The sequence below is a fragment of the Melopsittacus undulatus genome, chromosome 8, assembly GCF_012275295.1.
Source record: "Melopsittacus undulatus isolate bMelUnd1 chromosome 8, bMelUnd1.mat.Z, whole genome shotgun sequence".
Taxonomy (NCBI): domain Eukaryota; kingdom Metazoa; phylum Chordata; class Aves; order Psittaciformes; family Psittaculidae; genus Melopsittacus; species Melopsittacus undulatus.
Window position 1 is genome coordinate 5,669,000 of NC_047534.1, and position 27,220 is coordinate 5,696,219.

Below are 27,220 nucleotides of genomic sequence, written 5' to 3' on the forward strand. Positions count from 1 at the left end.
TAGTAGGCAGCTGCACAGGCAGCTCTGCTTCCTTCCTGCCCTGTTCCTCCCTTGAGTGCTTGTTAGTTTACCTGTTGGTACATTAAAGACTCATCATTGCTATAAACTCCTGCAGAGCTCTCCTTAATCACCAACTAAGAACACTGCACAAGTCGCTGATGCCTGTGTTTTGAAAAGCCATTATTGGGCCAGTAGTAATACTATTACTGCCTTAGCTAACTCCTTCAGCAATGTCATTTTAATCACCTTAGTGCATAATGCGGACCTGATTCTTCTGGTGTACCAAGGGCTGTACCTTCAACCTAACCCTCTGTGGGGTGCACAGCTTGGAGCCAGCAGCTAATAGTTTCTTCTCCTGATGTTTGCAAGCCTGGATTCCTTCCTGATACAACTGTTGTGGCCAAACACAGATGACCAGGCTCAGCACAGGGAGGGATGAGGTGAAATGCAGTGGTCTGTGACACACTGAACATCACAGCTGGTCCCAGAGTCCAGCCTGGCTTTCTGCTCCATGGGTCTATGTCTCCTGCTACCCAGCTCCAGCTGCCCCTTCCCAAAGCACAGGGTAATGAGAAGGAACCAACCACACTGAGTCATTAAGCTGGGTTTGTGAGAAGACAGATTGTCATGTTAAACAAATATAGTTTTTAAAAAGCTCAATATCATTCCCTGGGCTGTGCCCCATCTGGGCCATTAAATCTGAAAGGGGTAACTACAGCTGTGTCAAAGCTGAGCTCTGAAGCTGCTTCTCACTGTTTGTACTACCAGCGATTGGCAACAACTCCCATTTTCAAACATCATTTTCTTCTCCTCATTTCCCAGTGCTGCACTGTATAGATTGCAAGCACGGCAGGGGGCTGTACGCTGCTAAACAAACCAGCCTTTGAGACTTGCAAAAAGAAACCCCACCAAATACATTTCCTAACCCCTTTGCATCCTCTGTATTTCAAGCCCTAGGTTACCTGATGACAGAGGATGGGAAGGGCTGCCTATCATTAGGAAGTTAGCTTTTGGTTATCAATCTAATGAAAAGGTGGTGTGGAAATGAAGCAGGACAGCTCAGCTTCCAGGGCTCCAGCGCTGCAAGTTTCCAAGAAAGCAAGCATCTTTTCCAAGGGAGTGGGTAAAAAAAAGCCTTTTGAGTTAATCCAGCATTTCTTTTGATTGGTCCCTTGGTAGTCTGATTAATTTTGAGTGCAGATGTTCATGCTTTCCTTCACAGAATACACCCAGTGCTCGGGAGCAGGCTCACTGTACTGTGCTTCCTCCTTGCCACACCGTTCTTGTTACGGTTGTGCAGCAACATATGCTAAGGCCTTATTACAAGGGATTCCTATAAATGGCATAAAGGATTAATAATGTATTTATAACACAGCTTTGTTTTAGTATAAAGTGATCTATAAATTTGTAATAAATGTTTTATAATGTTTTTGTAGCCTGTTATAAATGATAAATGGGAGACTATAGATGCCGCATCAAATATTCATGCTGCATTGTGTGCATTATTATGCTGTTACTGTTCAGGAAACCATTAATAATAAAGTGAATGGAGATGTAAAAGTTGCTGACATGCCCAGCAAGCCATTTATAATGAAATGTATAATCCTTACCATAAAGTAAATACATTGGCCGGTGATTGTTGATGAAATGGGAACACACTGAATTATTTGTGAGGTATTTATATATTAATGTATATTATCCATATCATGTCATAGAAACACCATTAATATATGTATTATTAATTATTTTAACCTAATTTATAGGCAGCTCTTCAAGCATTACCTTGTCTCTCCTGCCGTTTTGTCAGCCGCATGAGGCCAGGTGAGTTACGGTGTGTGATGTGCATGCCATGGGGCAGCCGTTGTGTGTTGGTGATGGCGATGCCGACCAGCACAGCACCAACGCGGGTGGTGGCCTCACCCACCATCCCCATCCATCCCCTTCTGCAGGGACAGGGGCTGAAGGTGATGGTAACAGCCCATGGCCGGCTCCCCTCCTTCCTTAGCCACGACGAGGCCTCAGGGCAGCCGTGCTTCACCCTCCCTCCCCCTCACACCTCCCTGAAGGACTCGGGTCTCTGTGTGTGGGTGTGAAGGAAACCTCCATTGCCCACACGTGTGTGACCCCTGTGTCGGGGGCTGCAGCCGCAATACCCCCGTTCCCCACCGCTTCTCCCCCGGCTCCGCCAAGCTCGGCCCCAGGGCGAGGCCCTGAGGGGCCGCCGCTGCCCGCCCCTCGCCCGCCCCTTCCCCGCCTCCTGCGCGGCGCGGCCGGACGCCTCACACCGAGCCCGGGCTGGGCACGGCCCGCGGCTCCCTCAGCGCTGCCGCCGGCTCCCCCGGCCCGTCGAGGCCATGGCGGCCATCCAGAACCTGCAGCTGTGGTGCAAGCAGCAGTGCGAGGGCTACCGCGATGTGAACATCACCAACATGACCACCTCCTTCCGCGACGGCCTCGCCTTCTGCGCCATCCTCCACCGGCACCGGCCCGACCTCATGTGAGTACCCGCGATGGGCATCGAGGACAAGGCCTGGGCTGCCGGCTCGCCGGGGCTGGCACCCTCCATGGGCTGCTGTCGAGCCGCGGAGCAGAGCCCACCATGGGCCCTCGCCTTCCCTCAGCCCTGCCGAGATGAAGCTCCTCATGGGGAGATGCTGTGGGCTGGCGGCTGGCGCCAGGAGCAATGCTATAGCACCCACGCTGAGGCTGTCCAAGTGGAGAGCTGTGCTCTCACTACCCACACGCATTCCTCCCCTCCCCAAGATTTTCCCTTTTCCTTTCCCTCCGTGCCTGGATTATGCGTGCTTTAAAAGCGTCTTTTTCCATTGCAAAACAAGTTCAGGCATTGGTTTTGGGGGAAGCGTTTCCTCCGTTGCTGTCGGTGTTTGCTTAGGTTTGGCTTTCCTTGTGCAGCCCCACGGCAAGCTCAGCTGTGAATGGGGAGGTGAGGGCTATTTAACCAAAACACAATAGAAGGGCAGGGCTCAGATTCCTGTACATCACTCCATTTTCCCATCTTTTGCTCTGTCTGTGGGAGGCAAAGCGTTTTCCACCCCTTGCCGGTGTCATTGCTGGCTCTCTGCGGGTTTTGACCTGTTGCTGCCTAAGTGTTAACATCTGGGAAGGTGAAGGGCCAAAGGGAAGCATAGATCCTGCTTCCTTGTTGGTCTGGGTTTGTTTTGTTTTATTACTTCTGGGCTCTTTGGACTTTGAGTTGGGGGAGTTGAGAGGGGAGGTCAAGGCAAGGGATCTGCAAAAAGATTGCCCGGGATTATCGATTTAAGCCCAGGTCTCTCCCAGTCAGATGTGTCCACAAGGCAGAGGACCACATTGAGTTGTCTGTCCTGCAGTTTTCCTCCTGTTCCTTGAATTCTGCCTTTTTCCTTGTGCTCCCAGAACAGCCTGACACTTGAGTTTGTGTGTAGAGATCTTTTACATGTGTCTTGCTTCTGGTGGAATCCCAAGATCTATTGCTCTTCTCTCCTCTTGCAACTTGGAAGAGGTACTTAAGGCACACCTTCTGTAGTCCCAGTGCTTGGGCAGTCACCATGGTGTTGCTGTGTATGGCTTCCTGCCATGCTGTCATGTCCACAGGACTCCAGATATTTCCTTTCCTTCCTTTGATTCACAGTCCCAAAGATACAGAATACCAGAGCAGAAAGGTTGATGTGACCAGGACGTGCTCCTAGAGGGATCGTGACTGCTTCCTGGCCAACTCTGCAGCTGGTCTATCCGGAGCATGGGTGTACACAGGGGCTCAGCAGCTGAAGAGCTGGAATAATCCTGTTGATCAGTTTAGTGCGTTGTTTATAATCCTTGAACTGTGGATACACATATCTTAAATAAATCCTCCTGTGCTGAAGATGGGAGATGTGCCTTGTGGCATCCCCCTGTTCCTATTCATTTTCTTTTATGCCTGGCTTTATTCAGGACCTTACAGAAGCGCTTCTGTCTCGGGCCAGCTCAGCAAAGACTGCCTGGAGGTTAAAGTAAGAGAGGCTTCTATCAGCGGCCTCCCTCATCAGTGTCAGTGGTGTAATGCAGGAAAACACCAGGTGTATCCTTGGCTGGGCAAAGTCCTGCTGGAAGGAAATCATGCTTTCAAGTGGCTGGGGCTGCCGGGTGTCATGCATTGGATCCTGGGACTGAATAGTTGTGCCTGTCTAGCTCTCTGTGTTGTGACAGAGTTGTGCCTCTGTCTAGCTGTAAAAGCTTCTCGTGTTGATAGTACAGAAGCCACAGGCAGAGAAGCACAGCTGGGTGCACATGTGGCTGTGACCCCCGCTTCCCAAGCACTTGGAAGTGATTTGCCCTGAGCTTTTCCCCTTTGCTTCTAGTAAAGATCCTGGTTGAAGATTAAAAGCATGGTACTGCAAATAAAACAAGGAAAAGGATAAACTGGTGTTTGCAGCAGCTCTTCTGTATTAATCACTTGCAGGACATGATTCAGTCACAGCAGCAGAGTTTTGCAATGGAGTGTTTGCTGTCGTGGTTTACACAAATGCTGTTCTTGGGCTGAGGAGTGCAGGGGATTTCTCCTTGCACAAGTTCCCAGGAAAACTTCAAGCAATTACAAAACATGGTCATAATCACAGGCTTCTCTTCTGGGGCATGAGGCTGCTGGGGGTCTCTCCTCCCCCTTCCTGTTTTCTTGCTGGAAAACATATGGAAAATATGATAACTTCCCTCAGACTTGCCTGATGTTGGTTTGTATGTTACCAGTGAGCAGGGCAGGCTGTGTAAAATTAGAAATGCATTTCCCACTCTCTTCCCACTCACCGAAGGATGCTGTGGGGGAGTGAAGGTGAATGTTGGATTACCATGGAAATTCATTTCTCTTTCGTCCCAGCTAAAGAGTGCTCCAGAGCCAGGCCCAGCCAGGCACGCACGTGTGTCAGGCACAGGCACACACGTGTGTCAGGCAGGTCCCAGCCCATTCTCTGGGGTGACTGCAGAGCCCTGAGGCTCCTCTCATCAGAAGGACGTGCAGCCTTGCAGCAGTGCGGTGAGAGGCTGGGATCAGAGCTGCTGCATGTGATGGCCATGGCTGTGCAAGTTTTAGTGGCCTTGGCTGAATAAGCGAGTTAGAAGAAGCTGGGGAGCTGTGCGCCCTGACTCCAATATTAATGCCAGATGTCAAGGAAAGGTTTTGATTAAGCTGCTTCTCTCTGGGATCTTGCTCTTTCCCAGCCTGTTAGCTGGTGGTCAGCTCAGCAGCCCCGGGTGGCTATTCCAGCAGTGTTTCCTGGGCTTCTGTCAGCTCAGCAGGGCAGGATGAGGTCAACAGTCATCAATACAGACAGGGAAGGCCCTGGCTGTGCTGAGGATGGGTTGCACTCTCCGTCCCCTTAGCAAAAGGCTGGGGTGGAGCAGAGCTGCTGCCTGCTTGGCCTCCATGTAGTTGTGGATTGTGTGGTGGGCATAGATGAGCAGAGGATGGTGCTGGGGTCAGTTGTTAGTTACCCCCAGCAGCACACTGAGCAGACCAGAGCAGTGTGGAGCATGCGCTGCTGAGAGGAGTGATGAGCGCATTGAAGCATCTTCCAATTGGGATTCCTGGCTCTGTCCTCTCTGCACAGGTTGTTTGCACCTCCAGGAAGAGCACAGCTGAAAGGTCCTATTCCCAGCAGAACACGCTGGATTTGAACCCTCTGTTCCAGAGCTGGGAGCTGGCAAAAGGCATTTCACTCTTTTGCAGTGAAATATCTTATTATCTAGAGAGAAGATAGTACAAAAGTGCTGAGGAGCAGAAGCTTTTGGTACTGTTAATGGCTCTGGGATTCCCCCCCACTCCTCAGTCTGCTCCAAGGTCAAGTTTACAACCAAGTTAGTACTTGCAGCAGCAGAGATTCCTCCTGTGGAAGCACATGTGCTTTGTGAGCACTGTGTCTGTGCAGCTGGAGCTGTGGGTGTTCAAGGAGATTTGTGGTCATGAGAAGCACTGGGCCACTTCTTTTTGCTAAGAGAAGGGTTATTTTGGGAGCTAAAAGCTTCACTTGTATTCCTGTGCTGGTGAACTCCACTCTGATTTGTTTCCAGCACTGGAGGCCCTCTCTTGGGTCAGATTATATTTCTCACCTCTTCCAATTAATTCAGTTGCCTGTGTTTTCTCAGCGGAGAACTCCTTCTCCGTTTGTATTATCTTTGCTTTCTTAGGATTACAATGGTCCAGAGAGCTTTGATATTCCAAGATAGGAGTTGCACCAGCAAGATCAGCTTCCAAAAGAAATATTATATGCAAGCAGTTCACCTGACTAGCCAGGGAAGAAGTGATGCTGAGCGGGAATGACCAAGTAACCTGGTTGTTTGCACTCTCCTTTGGGGTTTCAGACATTCACCATCAAGAGATTCAGGTTTTAGGTCTCTTACATGCTGGGCAGTGTGAAGCTGCATGCACACTAGCAGAGCAAACAGCATTCAGTGTGGCTGAAGGCTGCTGACCAACAAAGAGTAGTATGTTACATCTTATGTGTCAGCCTGATTGAGTGAGGTCAGTCTGATTGAGCAAAGTCCCCTTTGCTCTTGCAGGTGTTTTCCTGTGTTTCCCTGCTACAGAAACTATTTGGGAGCAGAACCAGGAGTGAAGCAGAGTGCTGCAATCATCTCATTCAGCTGGCTCTTAAAGAAAGCTGATTTTCTTGTCTGACACAACCAGGATGATTGTATTGTACCACTGAAACTTTCTGTGATTGTTTTTGTTGCTCTTTTTAATCCATTGTCTCAGGGAAGGGAAATCTCTGGGCAGGAGCACTGCTTGAAGGAAAAATCGCAAGTCCCATTGATTTTGCACAGGAAAGAGTATATGATTTAGAGGTGGGATGTGCCTTGTCTTTATGTGCTTCTCGGGGGAGTTTGACCTTTGGGTTTTATCTGTCATTCATTCTCTTCCTTATCCCACATAGCAATTCCAGATGCAGGAAGCAGGGAGGAGGCACAGGCTGTGATGTGATGGACAAACCTGGTTGAAGGTGCCTCTCTTATGTATAATGTAATGCTCCACTTTCTGTAGTAAGTAGATGAAGGACCTGGCTTGCTCCTTGCTGATACAAGTCATGGAAAAAGTTCCCCTGCTATGCTCCAGATCATGTGTTTGTCTCATGAATAGGTTGCTGTGGGCCAGCTTTGCCCTGGCTTTCACACTGTTATCCTGGCTCCTCTTAGAGCTGAGGGGCTGGCTAACAAGGGTAGGTCCACATGGGTTAGAAAGGTGCTACATTCAAAAATGCAAAGTTGGTCTGTAGCTTTTTCTGCTTATCAGTGAGAATTTCCTCTCTGATACCAGTTGTTTGCTTCAGCTCAGTGCTAGCAGGTACAAGGATTGTAAAGTGAAACTGGGTTATCAGAAAGGAATTGACCCTGCCTGCTTGCCTGGGCAGAAGGAAGCGGTGCTGGAGAGCAGGGCTGGCAGCCAACAGGCAGTTTTGTATTCCCAATTTAGCAAGTGACAGTCACTTTAAAACAAAGCTGACGGTGGCTGTTTCCTAGGCAAGGGACATGCTCTGCTATGGGTGAGAAAGCACATTGTGTTGTGGCTCTACTTCCAATAGCACAAACATATTCTTCCCAGTGCCTTCTTGCCTGTCTTGCCAGGTCCCCACTTTCTGAGTTCCCAGCACAGCACAGAGAGAGGTGGCATCTGGGTTGGACCAGAGAGGAAGAGAGCAACTCTGTGGTAGAGGAGGAGGAGGGGAGCAACTCTGTGATAGGGAGGATAGGGGAGGATGTCCAGGAACAGCAGAAAGGAAGGACTGTTGACTTTGGCTTGTAACATGCAAACAGTAATTGTCTCTTCAGTTACTGGTTCTGATTACAAATCAAAGGAGACAGCCCTAGGGAAAGAAGAATAACATTTCTACAGGCAACTGTGGTGTTATCAGCCACAGTGTTGTGTTGCGGGCAGAGGTATTTCCCAGGCACATTCCTGGTGCTGGTTTTGTGGAGCTCTGCCAGAGGTCAAAAGAGGTTTTGAAACCAGAACCTGGAGCTGAGGTCTCCCTGTGTGCAGACAACTTGCAGGATGGGAAAAGAGCATGGATGTGATGGTTTGGAAAGTATTTCTGGGGAGAGAGTGTTGCAAATCTGGCTGGCAGGCACCAGTGTGGCTTTCTGAGGTGGGAGAGGAGCTGGGCTTTCCATGAGTTAGAGGTTGCTCCTGTCTGTCTCAGCAAAAGCTCTGAATTTGCATGGGATGTCTTGGCATCAGCACATCCTGACTGTGGGAGGTAGCCCTGCAAGGGTAGATGTGCCAGGAATGTGTTGTGCTGCTGGTGCGCAGATGGCTGTGCCTGCTGAGTCTCCTGCACCTCTCTGTCCTGGGAGATACTGCAGGTCTGCAAGTGTCTTGGACGGGATCTGACGCACTGCTCCCTCCAGAGCATCTCTGAGAAGGCAGGCTGGGAGGAGGTGCTCTGTCCCCTGGACCAGTGAGGCTCGGAGAGGCTTGAGAAGCTGGAAGTGAAGCATCTTGCTCTGCATCACCAACCTGAGATTTTTCTCTTGTTCCTATATTTCAGAAACTTCAACTCCCTCAGCAAAGAAAATGTGTATGAGAACAACAAGTTGGTAAGTGACTTTTTAATGTTTTACTTGTGGTCTGGTCCATGACCTGGCCCATTGCTTATATGCTTTAGCAGACACAGTGTGCTGTGTGCTAGACTCAAATGCTTTGCCTTATTCTGCATGTTTACAGCCTTCAGATTTAGATAGCAATGTCTAGGCTTGCTGGCTGCTTGAAAGCACCATCAGACCATTCACACTTCTTCACTGGCCTCACAGTGATTACTGTGTCCAGTGTGTCCTGTGACAGCAGGGACTCAGAAATGCCGGAGCACACGATGCTCCTGAGGGATGAAGCAGGAGCTGGGAGGTAGCTGGTGTGAGAGGGGAAGTGCCGGGAGTTCTCATTACCAGTGCAGGGGATGAAAGCTGCTAGAAAGTGGAGACATCCTAAAACCTCATCCTTCTTGGATGCTTTACTCCAGGATGGGATTTGAGTTTCTCTTCACAAAGAAGGTAGAAGTTGAGCAGGCCAACCCCCTCCTGCACTGGATTCAAGCATGGACTTAGTGCTCCAAGGAAGGATTTTTTTTTCCTCCCTCTCTCCCTCACAAAGAGAGAGGCAGTGCATTAAAATGCTTGTCTTCCCTTGGCATTGCTCCACACAGCTTCGTGGCTGCTTGGCAGGAGCTTGGGATGTGAATGAACCACGGCAGCTTACTCTTGTCTGGACTGGAGGAATGACATCCCGTGACGCAGTGAACTGTCTGAGGTGGTCCTTGCCTCTGGGAGAGCTAAACTCACCCTCCACATTCCTTAGCTTCCACTCCCTTTCAGCCCCAGCCATGTTCACAGTGCCTGTGGCAGACCCCTCTCTCCCCAGTGTGGGGCTGCAGGCTGTGAGCAGTTATGTACACCCTCTGGGGTTCAGCCCTGCATGTTCCCCTCCTCTAGGTGAGGGTCAGACCACACATTTTTGCCCTTGAAGTTTGGTATTTGGCAGGCATCGGGGCCTCTTTGCCATGGATGGTCATCCTGCCCAGAGTGCTCTGCAGCTCTGAGTGCCCAGCTGGGCTGATGGTGTCTCCTCTGCTGGCAGTTTCGCTTGTCTCTGGGAAATGAGCTGTATGAGCTGCCTCCAGTGCTTTTATTAATGAAAAGCTGCTTTGTGCCTCTCATATAAAGAGTTGCTGCCTCCTTTGTTGCAGCCTGTGTTTCCCCCACCTCTTCATTTCTTAGTTTCTTCTATGTCCTTTATTTTGCTCTCTTCCTTATTCCCCCTGCTGTAAGATGGCTTGTCTGTGTTACCCTTTCACTGCTGATACCCTGCTAGCTTGGCTTTTGCCCCTCCATCTCCCTGTGGGCTCCTGGGCTGGCCTTCTCTCTCGGACTCATGTCCATCCTAGCTCTTACACTTACTCTGGCTGCTCTTGGGATATGACTGGGTCTGATTTCTCCCAGTGTGCTATTCCTCTGCTATTGCTCAGGCCCTCCTTGATGCCTCACTGTTCACTTCTTAGAAGCTGCATTATTCAACTAAAAACTCTTGTTTGAGCTGCAGTTTGCCATATAAGGTCTTCTGCTGAGGAGGAATTTGTCACTTCTTGAGTGCCAAAAAACCAACCCACAAGCCCTAGAAAAATTCCTGTTGGTGGCATTTTCTTGCCTAAGATTTCAAATATGTATAAAGAGGAGAAAGGCTTCTAGTGGCCTTAGGTCCAGTTTTTTCAGTGCTAATGGGTGTTGGCATGGTGCAGCAGATACAGTGGTGATCTGTGTCAGAGGATGCTGTGCCTGGCAGACTCAAATGACCTCGAGTGTATCACTTTGCCTCCCCTATGCACAACGGGAGCAGTGGCATTTACCTCCTTGTAAAGCACTCGGAGCTGCAGTGGTGAAAAATGCTATGCAGAAATAACATGTTGCTGCTTTAAAGCCCAGCCTAGGCAGGCAGGTAGAGGAGAAGGGCAACTGGGCCATGTTAGGTCCATCTTGGATCTCCAGGCAAGAGCAGTTCCCAGGAGCACAAGGATGCTGTAGGCACAGGGGACACTACACGTAATGCTGCTGTCTGCAGTGCTCACCTGGTTCTGGCCAAACCAGTTGTGTGCATGGAGCATCCTCCTCTTTGAGATCCAGGCAGCCCTCACACTTGTTCTGTGCCCATTGCACTCTCACCCATGGCACTGTGTGGCAGGAGGTGGCGTGTTGCTGTGTAGCTGCTAGAGTGCACATGGGGAATGTCCAGCAAGAAAACTCCACTGGTCAGACCAGTTGTGCAGCTAGTGCAGAGGGGAACACTCCAAAGGATATATGGAGTACCAGGTTATGAGGCAGGCGAGTGCCAGGCTGGGCTGGCAGCACAACACAACCAGAGTTAACTGGCTGAAAGCATTTTTAATGTCAGCTCAGTTACATTTTTACTGGGCTACCCAATGGAAAAAAATGGTAATTATCTTGCTGTAAAAGAGTGGCTGTTTGTTTCTTCTAAGCAGGAATGGTTGGCTTGTACACCAACACTGTGGTGTGTCTGTGCCAGAGGTCAGATGCGGAGGGTTTTAATAAGTTCAAGTCTTTCTTTAACCCTTTCACTGTGGGCTTCAGCAGCAGCATCCTCTGGTTCTGTAAGGGCTGCTTTCCTTTGTTGTGTTGGCATTTCGAATGGGATGCTCCAAAGGGGGATGGAAGGGATTCTTTTCCTATAAGCTAGGAAGGAAGAGGGCTGGAGAAAGTCCCTAATAAAACCCTGCAGTGATTTGAGCAAGGGCAAAGCTGAGTTATGGATGTTGCAATATTTTTTGTCCTCTTGTAAAGGCTCTTGCTCAGAGGCAAAACGGAAATAGCTTTTGCCTCCTTTATCTGACTTTGATCCTGCAGTTTCAAAGCAGAGGGCAACACAAAGAGGAATATTGGCCCCAAATATTGACAGCATGGAGATGGTTAAGCTGGAAGGGAGAGAAGTATCAGGAATTCTGCATTATTCCTCTCTTCCCCCTCTCTGTAGTCTGGGAGTGAAGGCTCCCTCCTGCAGCCCTTTGTTAGATGGGGAAGAGCAGGCAGTAGTAGGCAGGAAGCTTTAACCTTTGCACAGCACATGGAGGTAGAGAGCTGCCTGCAAACACCTACCAGCACACCGTTAACTGGGGAGCACTCCAGGATGGGCTGGAAGCCTGGAAGCGAGTCTGCCAGCCTGGACTGACACATCCCCTTCTGCCAGGCCTCACTCTCAGCAGCTGTGCATACCCAGCTAGAGGCGGGCTGGAGGCAAGCAGGGGAAGCCCAGGTGAGTTCCTGTGCAGTGAGCTATGGCCAGCTTGCCAGGCCAGATTTTTGGCTCCCTGCCTGAGTTTCTCAATGCAGTGGCTGGAAGCCATGACTCCGCTGGTTCCTGCATGATGTTGGAGTTAAACTGGTGCAGCTGTTCCCCAGTAGAGTTATTATTCAAGTGGGGCTGTTTGCAGTGATGTTTCCTACTTCTGATGAGGACCAGTTCTGTTGCCTGAGCTGGACAAGACCCCTTTTGTTTTCTCCTTCCTTCTCTAGGCATTTCAAGTGGCAGAGGAGGAGCTGGGGATCCCAGCCTTATTGGAGGCAGAGGATATGGTTGCTATGAGGGTGCCAGACAGGCTGAGCATCCTCACCTATGTTTCCCAGTATTATAACTACTTCCATGGACGGTCTCCTAGTAAGTACCATATTCTCTGGAGGGGTGGGAAGGATCAGGGCTTAATTCTTTGCTTTCCTTTGCCTCTTAACAGCTTGGAAAAGCAGTTTAGACTGCACAGAGGCCTTTTGGTACCAGCACTATTTCAGTGGAGGATCTGAACACCAGACTCCAGTAGCACCAGTGGAAGGACACAGGGCCATGCAGTGTCTTTAAACTAGCTCCTTAAAACATACAATACAATCTAAGATTTCTTATGGTCCAGCCAGTCAGGAACACTGAAGGTTTTCCTCCTTGTTCCCTACCTCAGCTTTTCTTTCTTGAGCACCTCCATCCCTGCTTCAGTCTTTGCCACACCAGAGGGCTGGTGAGAACACAGAGTCTAACAAGGCTGAGCTTGTCTGTGAGCCTGTACCAGTGGAACAGCATCAATGGTAGGGCTTGTACAACAAAAGCAGTAGTGATAGAAGGAAGTAGAAGAAAACGACTCCTTGCCAAGCTGCAGTAGATGGCTCTATGTCAATGACCAGCTGAGTGCATGGAGCTGGTCCTGGGGATGGGTGAGGAACCAACTGAGAGCTTATGGGTCAGGATTAAAGGGAGGACATAGACAGGTGACATTATAGTGGGGGTCTGCTACAGGTCTCCTGACCTTAGAGCAGCTTCCAGTGCCTAAAGGGGCTGACAGGATAACTGGAGAGGGGCTTTTTATGAGGGCCTGTAGTGACAGGACAAGGGGAAATGGTTTTAAACTGACAGAGGGGAGACTGAGATGAGATCTTAGACAGAAGTTCTTCCCTGATGAGACTCTGGCACAGGTTGCCCAGAGAAGCTGTGGCTGCCCCTTACCTGGCAGTGTTCAAGGCCAGGTTGGATGGGGCTTTGAGCATCATAGTGTAGTGTGAGGTGTCCCTGCCTGTGGCAGAGGGTTGGAACTGGATGACCTCTAAAGTCCCTTCCAGCCCAAGCCAGTCTGTGATGATTCTCTGATTAACTGGTGTAATTGTGATAACAGTTCTTTCAAACATAAAACAGCTGTCAAGGCATTATATTCACGTACTGGAGAGTTTATGTGGGCTCACAGGAGCGTTGTTGTAGACTTGGTTTATATTTGGCTCTAAGCTCATACAAAATGAAATAATATGATAAGCCAATTTCACAGGTTCCTCCAGAGGAAACTTCAGAAAGTGGGCCATGAATGACTTAACCAGTTAAGGTGAATCTAGATGGAGAAGACAGATATGTATTGAAAATGTCCTATATCTTGGAAAAAAGAAGCACAATTCACTCTGAGAGCTGCTTTTAATATCTAAACTCTTCCCCCTTCTCCACCTCTTTACACATTTAAGCATGCCTTTTCCTTCACAACCTCTTCCCCTCTTCATTACTTTTGTTTCTTGTCTTAAACCCATTCTGATTGAAGTCAAACAAATTCCATCGTGTTTGTGCCAAGTGGTGAGAATCTGGGTCAGTTTGAGGTCTTTACCTCTTTCCCTCTAGCATCTTACATACCATGTCATCAAGCACAGTGCATTTTTATACTCTCTAGTGTCCCACAAACCACTCTGGTTGCATTCCTGTTGCTGGGGCGAATGTACATGTCTGAAAATGAGCCCAGCCGGGAATGTGCCCTCTGACACTAAGCAGACTCCTAATACCATAGTCATGCCCTTCAAATGGGCTCCAGCAGGACCATGAAATAAGCAGGACACAGGAGGCCAGAGAAGGGTGAGCAGCCAGTATTTTATTGAGGTCATGCATTTATGGAAGAGTAGAGCTGAAGCCACCAATCTTTGTGCTGGGCTTTGGGAATTCAGTGAATGGCACATGTGGAAGTGAGGAGGCAGCATGAGACTAAACCCTTTGCTGGGCTGGCTGTCACCAGCCCACTGGTTGCTGCTGTAAGAGAGCCTTGGGTGTTTATTTACATTGCTGGCTTTCTTGAGGGAAGGCTGCTGGGAGCTGGGCTTCCTCTCTGTTCTCTGCCCAGACTCTCCCTGTCTTTACTGAGAAGGGTATAAATCTCTTTTAGATGGGTGGTCATTTAATTGGACACCCTTAAAGTGAAGCTGTGACTCAAATATCCCACAGGGAAAACAGACATCTCATTCAGAAGAAAAAGTGGAGCAAAAATAACATCCCCATGAGAGAGATGAGGGGTCTTGTCTGTAAAAGCTGTGTCTGAAGCCTGATTTCCCAGGGATCTCCCTGCACTTTCCAGGGCACAGGGTGCCATTCCTTGCTTGACTAAAGTGTGTTGAAGGTTCTCTTTTCTTCACTTCGTGTAAATTTGGAAGGTTTTCTCTTTCACCTGCAAAGAAAACAGGATTGGGTGGAATTACCCATTTTTGTGGTCATTTCTGTATTTAACCTGTTTGCTCCATGAGTGTCCCAGCTGGAATGTGGGATGGACATCCACAGCAGTGAAGGCTCAGGGTATGTAGGAAGTCTGGAGCACAGGAACTTAAACAAAGCAAGCTCTCCGTGCTTCAGTTCCTCAGCTGTAATACCCAACAGCAGTGCCTGTTTCAGTGGTAATCAGTTCCAGCCATACTGTAGTCGAGGTACAAACCCAAGGTGTTGTCCACACCATTGATGGATGGTGTTTTGTCTTTTTCCACTTTCTAAATCTCCCTCCATGGAATTCCCTGAGAAATAAAAAATCAGCATGGTAAAAAAAATTAGAATGTTGCTAAAATCCACTTGTTGCCTCTTGTCCCATACTCCACAACAGAACTGCTTGTGAAGGCAGCCTGTGTCTCCTTGTATGCTTTGCTTGTTACCCATCAGGCACCTCTGGATCTCCTTATATTGTAAATTACATCTAAGCCCGTGGGTTTTCCTTATGTTTCCTTCAAATCTTTCCTCTTCCTTCCAGTTGGAGGCATGGCTGGGATCAAGCGTCCTTCCTCTGAACCTCAGGAGCAGCCTCTTGGGAAGAAAACTGTTTCCGAGCCTCCTAAGCCAGTGCCACCAAAGCTGCCTCCTGCCCACCCACCAGCCAGAGCTAAGCCAAAAGAAACCTCCCCAGTCACCACGGTAAGCAATGTGTTTTGGGGTGTTCTTTATACCTTAAATCTGCTCAGCTAGTAGGATATTGGGCTAGTTCAGTGCTCCTAGGGCTAAGGACTTGGTCTCTAAGTTTTCTGCTCACTATGGGGGATTTAATCCAGAGGCCTGGTTACTGCACAGATTCAGGTGGGAGTCACTGGAAAGCCATCAGAGAGCTGGGATCCATCTCGTGGTGGACAGGACATGGGTGTCTTAGGACACAGCTATTCTGTTCCTAGATCTTGGGGATGGAGATTTTTAAGAGAATGTGTTATATTGATTAAATTCCTGAAAACGGTTTCAAAGCAGAGCAGGGAAGAAAACAGGGTGGAAGAGAGGAAAACATGCTCTCAAAATGGTAAGGCCCTTTCCCAGCTAATTCAAATCAGAGACCTCTACACTTCAGTTTCCCACAGACAGACAAAATCCCCATGTCCTCTGATTTTGTGGGAACCAGTCCCCCTTACTCTACCTTCTTGAGGGCTGTTCCTCTTCATATGAGCAAGGGTTTAGTGGGAGCAGGGATTTACTGGGTATCACTTCTCTATCCTAGCCAGCTGACTAACATGGCAAACATTCACCTGACTATGGGAGCTCTATAGCCACAGGGCCACAGTGCTGCTTGCTCACCCACTGCTTCTCCCCACAGAAAGGGGTCCTGGCAGACAGCGGGAATATCCCAAGCAGCAGTTGTGGGGTCTGTGGGAGCCATGTACATCTGGTGCAGCGGTGCTTGGTGGATGGGAAGCTCTATCACAGGAACTGCTTCAGGTACAGCTCTTCAGATTTGGGACCTGTGGGTTGCAGAGGGGCAGCCTGGTTCCTTTGGGACTGGATTGAGAGTGGTGTGGGACATTGTGTCAGAGTGGAGACAAGATGGACCTGCTCTTGACCTGTCCGGGGGAGGCTATTTGCACAGGCCTGTTTTCATCCACACATTTCCCACTTCAGACCTTACTATCAGCAGCTCCTGGTTTTGGTGCCTGAGGAATGTGCACACGGGGTCTGCTCACTGCCAGTGTGGTACCTTCACTCTCCCTGTGCTAATGGTGGAATCGTGCCTGCACTCTCAGCTGCATGTCAATGGCGTCCCTGTGCTCTGGAGGATGTTTGCTGAGAGTTTTGTATCCACAGGTGCAGGCAGTGTTGGAACATGCTTCTTCCTGGAAGCTACAAACCTGGGCCTGAGCCCAACACGTTCATCTGTATCAGCCACCAGCAGCCAGACAGTGTCCAGATCTCTGGTCTCCGCAGCACCGGGAACAAACCTGAGAGTACCCCAGCCCCTTCTGCTGCCAGGGCTTTCCAGAAAGCAGCAGAACCCAAGAAATCAGAGCAGGTGTTGAAGAAACCCAGCCAGGAAGGCCTTCCTAATTCAACCAAGCCATCTGTTTCATCTTCTGGAAGCTCTGGCTTCAAAAGTGTAAATACTCCATGGGCCTCTTCAGCTGTAAATAAATCAGATGACTGCAAAGGTACCCTGTTGGGAAATAAACCAGATCATCATGAAGGTGCCCCCCCAAGGCCTCCTTGGACAACCTCCACAACAAAAACACGGCAAGCCCGAGAACATTTCTTTCAGTCATTAGAGTCTTCCAGCAATAAACCCTCTGACACTAAAACCCAAGTCCCTTCTCATGGCCCTGCTAAAACTGCCTCTGCCAAAACCACTACTGAGGTCCGTCCAGTGAATGCTGTGAAGGATCAGGCACGTAACCATATTATACAGGCTCTGACTGGATCAAACACCTCCCCAAACAAGCCAGGAGGACTCAGTTCCACTGGCTTCTCAGCATCCAGCAGGTGAGTACCATTTCTCTTTCCCTTCTTACTCCCAAGATGATCATTGGTATAACTTGGAGAAATCCCAATCTTTCTTCCCTTTTCCCTGACTGCTTTTGTGGCTGAGATTTAAAGAGCTGTAGAGGAACTAATCCAAGTCTTTGGAACAGAGGCCAACAAAAAGGTCCATCCTTTCAAAAGACTGACTAGGTTGTTCTTTCTTGCAGTGGCAAATTTTCTCCCATCAGTTCTCAGTGGCAGAGTCCAGCTCCAAAAGCACAGCCCAGCAAAATAGGGTACACAGCACTAAAACAGGAAAAGATTACAGACCCTCTGCCCAAGAGCCAAGCTGCCAGCAGCAAACCTGTTAACTCTGTGCACAAGCCAGAGTCAAAAGGCATCAAAGGTGAGGATGAGTCATTCACATACAGCTCTGTCTGGACCCAGCACACCATCTCTGCACCTTTCTCCTGGACCAGTACAATGAATGTGTCAGTAACTCCTATACTTTCTATCTGTACCACCACATAAGAGTTTGAGTTCTGGGGCTCCATTTATCCCTGTGCGATTGTTCCCTCTAGCATGGTGAGTTTTTCTACTCTGATGACTTCCAGGTATTTGAATTTGTATTAGCTGTCACCAAACGTTGGGATCGTGGTGGATTTCAGAGGCTCAAGTACACTTTTCCAGATGGGAGAACTTGATGGAACTTCAGGATGATTCCATGATTGTAGCTAGGGCTCACCCAGCTTCCTTATCTCTGGTTTGCTGCAGTAACATCAAAGTATCTGCCTCAGTGCATGGCTTACCTAAGATCCTCCTGAGACTTAAATCTCCTTGTTTCTTTCTGTTGGATCTGCTGTTATCTTGCTATGTTCTTTTCTTTAGGAAGCATGAGTCCTGGTGAAGACAAGTCTGAGAGCCCAGCAGACTGGAGATCTCGGTTGAAGCCTGTAGCAAACAAGTGAGTGTCTTAGAGCTGGTGGTTCTCCATGACAAGTGAATGGGGATGTCCATGCTTGCATCTGTGTTTGTTGCTGCAGGTCTGCATGCACACAGGAGGAAAGAGCTCCTATGTTTTAATGCTTCTGTTTCCAGCAATTTGATGGAAAAGGGAAAGGCTTTAATTTCTGGGGGAGGGAAAGTACATTTCAAATTGCTGGACTCTGATTAGAAAAGTGAGACCAGTTGGAGATCCAGCCTAGGATGTCCAGAACTCTTCCTGTAGACTATTCTGAAAGAGGAGTGGTTTCCTACCTTTGTCTTTCTTCTTTGCAGAGACCAAAGTGGCCCTAAGAAACCTACTGGTAACTCCCAGGTGGGAACAGGGAGTCCAGAACACAAGGAGACAAAGCCAAGCCCATTAGTTGTCCCATCAGCAAAGCAGGACTCTGGTATGAAGGATATAAGCTTTGCCTTCATTTTGCTAGTTAGGCAGGGGACAGGCATTAGGTGCTGCAAGGCACAGGCAACATGTTGGTTGAAATAGTGCCTTGCTTTCAGGGACGTTTGTTCTTTGCACCTCCTTTGGCCCTGTGGTGACTATTTGGAGAGAGGGACTTTGTCTTCACAGTGTGCCCTTCTTCTAGCAAGATTTCACTTACTGTCTCTTGCATAAATGTGTAATGGTAAGAAAATCCCATGATGGTTCCAAGCCATTTATTCTCCTGCACCCATCTCCTACTCTGGCTTTGTAATTGGTGGTTTCTCCCTGTTTCCTTTGGGCATGTGCCCCCCCCCCATCGCCTAGGGCTAGAAATGAAGGTGGCTAGTGACGGATGCAAGAGATGATGGGCAATAAAGGGAGTTTTGGGAGATGAGGGTTGAAATTTCTTACCCCAAACCTGTCTGTGCTTCTTAATCCAGCTCCATCTGGTGGATTCGTGAAGAAGAAGTTGATCCCCAGCTCGGATCTTGTCGGGAGCTGTCAAAATTCAAAGCAAGGCTGGGAAGACTCTGGGGGCTCAGCCAAGAAGGAGGGAGAGGTCAACCAGCTGAAGAAAAGCACTACCACAGGTAAGGTCTCTTCTGCCTGCTTAAAGGCACTCTTTCCTTTGCACTGTCAGGGAACAGCCTGACTGGTCAGTCTGGGAGATGTGTCCCTGAGTTTCCTGTGGCTGTAGTCATGGGGTAAAAATCTGTGTCCTTAATTCTTATTAGCCAGCTTGGCCTAAGCAGGAACCAGCCACGCCAGAGAATTCAGTGGGAAGGGAAGAAATGAAAACAAGGATTTGTCAAGGTCACTGCCCTGTCATTCTTTAGACTCAAAGCTATGATGAGGACCATCTCATTCTGAGAACTGGGATCTAGCTGATATCTCTTCCCTTCAGTTGAGTGGCTTTGGAAAATGAAAGGAATGCAGGGAACTGTCAGCCAGAGTCTCCAGCTGGCGGGACCATCATAGCAGCAGCCTTGGTTGCTTTCCTTCTTGGACATTCAAAGATGTCCTGACCGGTTCTGACCAGTTTGTACCTACCCTTAATCCAGTTTCTTCTGTACGTTCAACCAGAGCTTTACTGTGTACCTCTCCTCCTTTGCCCAGCTGTTTTTGCTCCTTCATATCCTTTCAGAATGTAAATGAAACTTTCTGGAACTTACCTGATGTTTGCTGCTGTCCTGTTTGCTCAGCTTGTTTGATCTCCCCTTTTCTTACCCCGTTTAGCTCTGCTTTATCTGTTTATCAGGGCTCAGCCCTTGCTCAGATGTTTGTCTTGGAGCAAGCAGGATTGGTCCCCGTGGCACCGTGGCCTCAAGCTATAGTATTTGTTAGCTGGTTCCAGCATTGTCCTTAGCCTGCTCCTCTGATAGCTACAGAGCATTCAAACTCCAGGTGTGTCGTCTGTTTTTAAAGTTTACCATGGCACCACTTCCCAAAACTTTCCATCTCCTTTTTCCACAGCCTCAGCCACAAGGATCAGCATTACATCCTTCCCAGGAGTGAGCTGTTAAGATAAGGGAGGCTGGTTTTATATCCGTCTTTCTAATGCTTACTGATTGCAGTTGGGGAGTGTCTGCTATGGGAAACTTTTCCCAGCAGTCTCCCCGTTCTCCCACTTGTGTGCAAGGCTGCCATCCCAAAGGCTGTTCTCTTGCTGCTGTCACTTGGCAGCCTGCAGATTAAGGACAGACTTGTTGCTCCTCTGTATAGGTCTTTACCTCAGCATTCAGAGACAGCTGTGAACAAGCAGCTACCATTCCTGCCCTTAATCCTCTGTGTGTTGTGTGGGGCTGTGGATGGTGAGCGTTTCTGTAGATCATCCATTTTCTTTGGTATAAGTAGAGTTTTCTTTTGAAACAGGGTTTTTATTTGAGTCATTTTGCTAACTGTTCCTCTCCAGTGACCTTGGTCTTCTCATGATCAGTGGTGCAGCTTTCTGCCTTGGTTGGAGGTGCTATAGAGATCACTCAGAAGAAGCCTGGAGATGCAGGGCTGAGCTGGGAGAGGGAGGTTGCTCAGGCAGTAGCAGCAGACTGCTCCTGGCAGACCAGGTTCCTGCTGGAGGGACCTTTAGGAGAGGTTGGAAAAGACGCTGGGTTGGACAGGGCTTGGAGCAACCTGGTCTATTGGAAGGTGTCCCTGCCCATGGCAGGGGATTGGAACTGGATGAGCTTTGAGGTCCCTTCCAACCCAAACCATTCTGGGATTCTGTAAGTGCAAGTTGCAGGTAGTGTACAGGGCAGTAAATCAGCAGCATCCAGAAGGAAGTGTACCTTGACAAAGGCCAGCAGTGCAGGGACAGCACAGCTCATTGCCATGTGCAGCTGCATCTCCTTTTGCACTCTTCCTAAAAAACACAGTAGAGCAAGGCCTGGGCAATTGGAGAGGTGTCCTTGAGTGCTTCCTCATGTCAACACCAATTGCCAGAGACTCTCAAGAGGCTTCCCTAGTCTGTCCTGTCTTTCTCCTTGTGTATGCTGAGCCTGCACTGCTGCTGCTTTTCTTACAGCTATGCTCTTTTGGTACTAGAGTTTTCCTTCCTTATCACATCATCCACGTATGCCTCTGTTCTCTCTCTGTAGTAATTATCCAGCCCAGACCCTTGGGTATCCGAATACCTCACACTCTTCTGTAGTTATCCTTGCAGCACAGTTGGGCAGAGGAAGCTGAGGCACAGTGGAACAAATACACGTTGCAAAAAGAATTGATTTTAGTAGGTGTCCAGGGCCTAAATAATGCTGTGTAGTGGGGCCTTGGGGACTTCTCACCTAGGAAGTGTTTTGTGGAAGGAATTGAACCTTTCGTTTCCTGAGACCTATGATAAGGTCCCCTAGACCATCTTTATTTCATAAGTATTTACTGATACTTCTTTTTAAAAGACCACTAGAGGGGTGTTTTCAAGTCTATCTTAGTGTTTCCTCTGACAGTAATCCAGCATTCCTGTACTATCCTTTGGAGCTTAATAAGGGGTAGCTTTTGCCACCAGAAGTATCTTTGAGTTTTAACAAGGTAAAGAATGAACGTGGAAGTCAATATTCTTGGGTGGAAGATTGAAAGTCACAGCTGAGTTAGGTGGCTGGCTATGCCCTTTGAATGAAAGCAGCACGTTGTAACCAGAGGGTATCTGAGTATCCAGCCATAAGGAGTAAATCAGGCTGTGCTGTTTCCTGTGGGCACATCTCCCACCTTAGTCAAGGGTGTGATGCATGCATGTTGTCAGTGGCATGGCAGGGATCTGTCATGCTCTGCTGGTGTAGGCACTGTCCCACACCACAAAACTGTGTAAAGTACTTTGTGGAATTCTTTGATTTTATGTTTTTTTTCCCTTCTAGTTAAAATCTCTGCTCTGAAAAGTACCCAGAGCCCTGAAGCAGTGTCCCCAACCAAGGTATGGCTGGAAACCAGGTATAAGTGGAACAGGCTGGGGTTGTTGGGTGTCCTGTTGGAGTGCTTGCCCACTTCTATCTCAGTTTGTCTTATTGGGACGTAATAAGATAATAAGGCAGCTTGTCTTATTGTTTGAATTCCCAAGGAGCGGATAACACAAAGCCAAACAAAATTCTGGTAGACACTGTGTCCCCCAAAGAAGGAGGGAGAATGTCTCTGGGTTGACAAGTGTGGTAGATCTTATCCTGTAACATGTCAGTGGCCACCATGCTGATGACTTGGCCCTTCCAGGACATGGCTCTGCAGTTGGGCTTCTGAAGTCATTTCCCATCTCAGTTGGAGCTATGACCTCAGTGGGAAGTCTGAGGGCACTGAGCTCTATTTGGTCCTACATTTGTTTTTCTAGCTGCGCCCAGACTACCTCCCTGAAGAGGAAATCCAGGACAAGGTGCGTGACATCGAGAAGCAGCTGGATGAGCTGGAATTGAAAGGAGTGGATCTGGAGAAGCAGCTGCGTGGCTGTGAGGGAGGTAAAGGAGACTCTGGGCCAGCTCTGATACAGTGGGGAGGTGTGAAGCTCATGTCTTACCTCATGGCATTCTTGGCTCCGTTTCTAGGAGCTCTTGCTACGTGTGAGACACCAGGTTTCCAAAAGTGCCTGGTATAGCAAGATAAAGCCCTGGGAATTTCAAACCCTGTCTGGCTGTTTCCTAACCTATTGTTTGAGCAAGGACTTCTGTTTATTTGGCTGAGGATCAGGGAGTTTGGGAGTGGAAGGCTGCTATTGATCTGACTGATCTGATCTCAAGCCAGACTGGTTGTCATGGCTGGCTCCAGTTTCACAGGGGTTAGTGGATTCATTCAGAATAGCAGAGTTGAGCTGGTCACATAGAAGATGAGCTGGCTGCAGAGTATCTGTGAGCATCTTCCTTGGATCTGCAGGGAGTGATCTGCATCCTTTCCTTTGTGCTCAGGAGTACCAAAATGAACTGTAGCTCATCACTGCCTGTAGCTCATATTAGTCATCCTGGGATCTCCCGCAAGTATTGTTTGTTTGAGCCAAGGAACCTGAACTGGTGCATCTTCTGAAGGAATCTTTCCCTTTGTCTCCTCTTGCAGATGAGTCTGAGGATGCTCTCATGGTGGATTGGTTCAAACTGATCCATGAGAAACAGCTGCTGCTAAGGCAGGAATCAGAGCTGATGTACAAGTAAGTACAACCAGAAATTCACCCATCTGCTTGTGCACTTCAACTGGGAGCAGTAAGCAGTGAAAGGAGAGGGAGTGTGGTAGCCCCAAAGAATAATGTGCCAGTTGGTGGGATGAGGGAGACTTGAGGATGTCTTTGGGAGAGCTGCCAGCATCCTTATGGGCCTTTGAACACTGATGATCACCCAGAGCCTGTGATGAGCTCATGGGAGGGAGACTTCACAGATGTGATGGAGGAAGATTTCCCCTGACCCACCAGCTCCTGCCCAGGTAGTGGGCAATGCAGAGGAAAGGCTTTAGCATGATGAGAAGGGTTCAGCCCTGTGTATGGAGGGGCAGTTACCACATCTGTGCTTCCTTCCAGGATGAAACAGCAGAAGCTGGAGGAGCAGCAGTGGAACATTGAGATGGAGCTGCGACACCTCATGAACAAGCCAGGTGAGGACTGGCTGCACTGCAAGTCCTGCTGGCCCCAGGCTGTGTGTAGCCCTCCACTTTGTGTGCCAGCCCTGGGATGCCCTTCAGATCCAAATGACACTGCCAGGGATTGCAGTTTCACTGCGGGGTGTCTCCTGACTGCACTGCTGAGCTGTCAATTGCAGACTCCCTGTCGCATCCAACCCACCTGCACTGGATGTGAGATGTGCCCATGAGCATGAGGATAATTTGGGCCTGTGAGAGGGACTTGGTGGAGCAGGGTGGAGGCAGGAGCCACTAACATAGAGCTGTGAGAGGGACTTTCCTTGTGTTGTGCAGAGGAACTGAAGACACACAGGGAGAAAGAGCGGGAGAAGGAGCTGCTGGAGTCGTACCTAAACACAGTCAATGATCGGAATAGCATTGTGGAGTGCCTGGATGAGGACAGGCTCAGGTGAGGACCCCCAGATGGTGGGAGATGAGCCAACACCAGGGATGATTTCCACTGTACTTCTTCCACTGCCCAGGCTGCAGGGGTGGAGGAATGGCTATAATCCAGACTTCTGCTCCATGCGAGGTGGGCAGTGTGACCTGTCACCCAGCATCTCATCCTAAATGCTGCTGCCATTGCTTCCTTGGCAGCTGTTAGAAACTGAAATCAGGACCACAGCCATATTCAATGCTCTTTCAAGCTAATGCTGCTTTGAACTGTGAAAAGAAGGCAGGGGAAGAGAGAGGCTAGAGATGGGGAGGATGGAGGCGGTATGGGAGCTGCAGAACTCTGTGAATATGAAGGCAGGAATGTGTTTGTCTGCTGCAGCAAGTAAAAGAACTGTAGCTGGGAGCTGGATCCTCCCCAAGCTCAAAGAAAGACTGCTGTGTCAAGTAGCTGGATTTGTGCCTCCTGTTGCTGACAGCAACCTCTATTTCTTGACCTCAGGGCACCCACTCAAGCTTGAGATGAGTAATGCTTCAGCTTTTGGCTCTGGCTTTGCCCAGGCCCATGGAGATAGCATTGCATTTGTCCCTGGTTGCGATGAGCACCCCTGCAGCACCGCAGCCACTGGTGTCTCATCTCCTAGGGTGTGGTGTTGCTTCACAAGTGGTGAACTCAGATGATTCATAGGCCAGGAAGGACCTCTCTGCTCCAGGGCTAGATATCCATGATCTGGAAATCCCCAAACAGGCCCTTGCTCTCAAGAGAACCAGATGTAATTTGCTAGTATCTAGGACTCCTCTTCACTGCTTGTTTGGCTACTTTTTTCCTGCATCCTTCTCAGCATGTGCTGTAGAGGTTTATCATTGCTGACTGGGGGTGGTGTCTTTGCATGGGTTTTGGTGTCTACCACCTTGTCATGAAACATAGCAAGTTTTCTAATGCCATGCTGTTCCATTACAGAGAGCAAGAGGAGGACCAGATGTTGGCAGACATGATCCAGAAGTTGGGTAAGGGCCCATTGTACTCTGTGGAGCAGCACTGGGTGGCTCTGGGGCTGTCTGGGGTGGGTCTTAACCTGCTCTGTGTCTGCACCCTCTCCTGCAGATGGATCTCTGTCTCCTGGCTCTCGAGAGAAGAAAAGCAAGTTCTGCTTATCCAAAATATGGAAGTCGAAAAATAAGAGTAAAGCTCAGGAGTGATGTTCCTTTGCCCAGTGGCTCAGCAAGGGCTATCATAGGTATGTTTCTTCCTCACTGCTGCTTTCCTGGAGTCCTGCAGGACTGTGATGAGGTTCTTCTGCTCCCTGACATGGAGACTGCACGTTTGTCAACCAAAGGGACAGTGCGAATCCCCTCTGGCCCTGGTATGGGGGTCAACGATACCTTTCCCAAAAGGTGGACTTTAAAGAGTGTTTTCCTTCTTTGGATCTAGCTCAGAGCTGGCTTCAGCCCTGTTGTCAGCGCAGGAGGGCAGAGCTCAATTTGCCCATCCACTGCTCAGGTCATTGTATTCCTGAATGCAGGAGCATGGCACTTCATGTTACCCCACTGTGCCCCACTCGTGTCAGCCAGGGCTGCACTAAGGGCACTGCACTGGTCTGCAAAAGGGCCACACTCCCTCCCTTCCTCTCTGCATGTGCTGTGGTTCCTTGGCCAGGATCAGAGACACAGAGGGAGGTGCTATGGGGTGAGAGAGATTGAGGGTCTTCCCCTTGTAATCCGGAGCTGCAGGCCCCACAACTGGGAGGAGGCAAAGAGCAGAACCCCCTCTGTATCTATGGGATGGAATGTCCTAGAACCAGATTGTTTCAGCAATAATGTTTTTTATTCCAGACCTCCTTTTGGGAATGTCTGCAGGCTGGTTTCTCAAAGCTCATTGTTTCATTCCCTCTGTGGGGGAGATGTGTAGCTCCCTTATTTCTCTGGCTGCACAGTGAAGCAGGGTTTTCATTATGGCCCCTTCTGCTGAAAATGAACAAAAATCTTCTTTTAATAACCTGGTGCTAACCGGGAGCAGAAGGACATTAACGGGTTTGTCTCATCCATGAGTTTTCTGCATGGGACCAATACTTTAGTTCCTGAGGCTCTGTCCCTGGGCAGCCAGCGCCCTCAAGGGGTGCTGCAGTTCACATTGGTGAGGCAAGGCGAGTACGAGCGTGTCCTGGGCTACTGGCAATGAGTCTCTGCTCTCCCCTCCATCCAGTGACTGCAGCCAGGCACCTGCCTGGTGTGGCAGCATCCTCTCTTCCCAGTCAACCTGGGGAGCAGGGATGGAGACAGGCAGGGAAAGGTCAGATTCATTCATGATGCCTCTAGCTCCACTATGTGTGGGCTTCCCTCCTCCCTCCCAGCCAAGTACTCTGAGGTTTCTCAGGGTCCTATTCTCCAGCAGGGTCTGGGGTTTTGCACAGAGGGGGTTTGCTGCCCGCTCTGCCCGATGGCAAAGCAGAGGCGATGCATCCCTTACCCACGAGGTGGCAGTGGGACTCTCTGTCCCAGGAAGCCTGCCCTGGGCACCGCAGGGCTGTGCTCAGTGAGGTACCAAGTGCCTGAGGGGTTCCTGGTGCCCGCACTGTGTGTACATGTGGTGGGGCACCCTGTACCTGCATATGCTTTTGTCCAATAAAGAACTGCTGGAGCACATCTCTGAGTCCCAGTGTGAGTTTGGATGTGGGATGTGGGCTGCCCTGGTTGATGTGAGCACTGATGATCCCTCTCTGGAACTGTGAGTGGTAGCAGGAGCTTGGCATCGCTGTGATGGAAAGGCTCCCCTGCCCAGAGCTTGCAGCCTAACTGAAGGTCCTGGGAGAGCAGCAGTGCTAAGGAGTTTCTCAGTGATTTCAAACTGCCCCCAGCTCTCAGGTAAGTACATTTTCCACCTTGCTGCTTCAGCATCACACACATCCCCAAGCCTTGTGGGATACCAGCAGTCTGAGGGAGAAAATGAGAAGCAAACCCTCTTCTGCCATAGTTGTACTGGGGCATTGGTGAATGGCTGAACTGTGGTTTCATCATGTAAAACACTTCTGGAAGTGCTGTCACCACCACACTCTTTGCTCCATGTTCTTCCAAAGGGAAAGACGAGCTGGTTTTGGGGCACATGCTAACCACAGTGGCTGGCATGCTGTGCCTTGCATCCCGACCTGCTTGTCAGGAAACTGTTTGCAAACATGAGGGGAGGAAGGATAGAGGGAGTCCATTCTTCCAGATCTGGGCATTAGCAGCAAATCCCCAGAATTAAACATGCCTGTGTGGGCTCTGCCAGCTGAGAGTGATGGAGATAAAAACACCTCTGCTAAAGGGAGGAATACCCTTCCTAATGAGTGGGTCCCCCTCCT

The 27,220-nt window shown here is 49.3% G+C and overlaps 1 protein-coding gene across 1 annotated transcript; it reads left to right on the forward strand.

The window, feature by feature from the left end:
- Nucleotides 1-2,286: 2,286 nt before the first annotated feature.
- On the forward strand, nt 2,287-26,527 carry MICALL2 (MICAL like 2). Its single transcript, XM_005145304.3, has 17 exons — nt 2,287-2,497; nt 8,514-8,562; nt 12,040-12,181; nt 15,039-15,199; nt 15,861-15,982; nt 16,346-17,014; nt 17,221-17,399; nt 17,882-17,957; nt 18,272-18,387; nt 18,860-19,009; nt 21,764-21,819; nt 22,225-22,348; nt 22,938-23,028; nt 23,392-23,465; nt 23,784-23,898; nt 24,844-24,890; nt 24,988-26,527. Exons 1-17 carry the CDS (start codon nt 2,355-2,357, stop codon nt 25,080-25,082), a joined length of 2,409 nt encoding a protein of 802 aa, XP_005145361.2. The 5' UTR covers nt 2,287-2,354; the 3' UTR covers nt 25,083-26,527.
- Nucleotides 26,528-27,220: the final 693 nt, after the last annotated feature.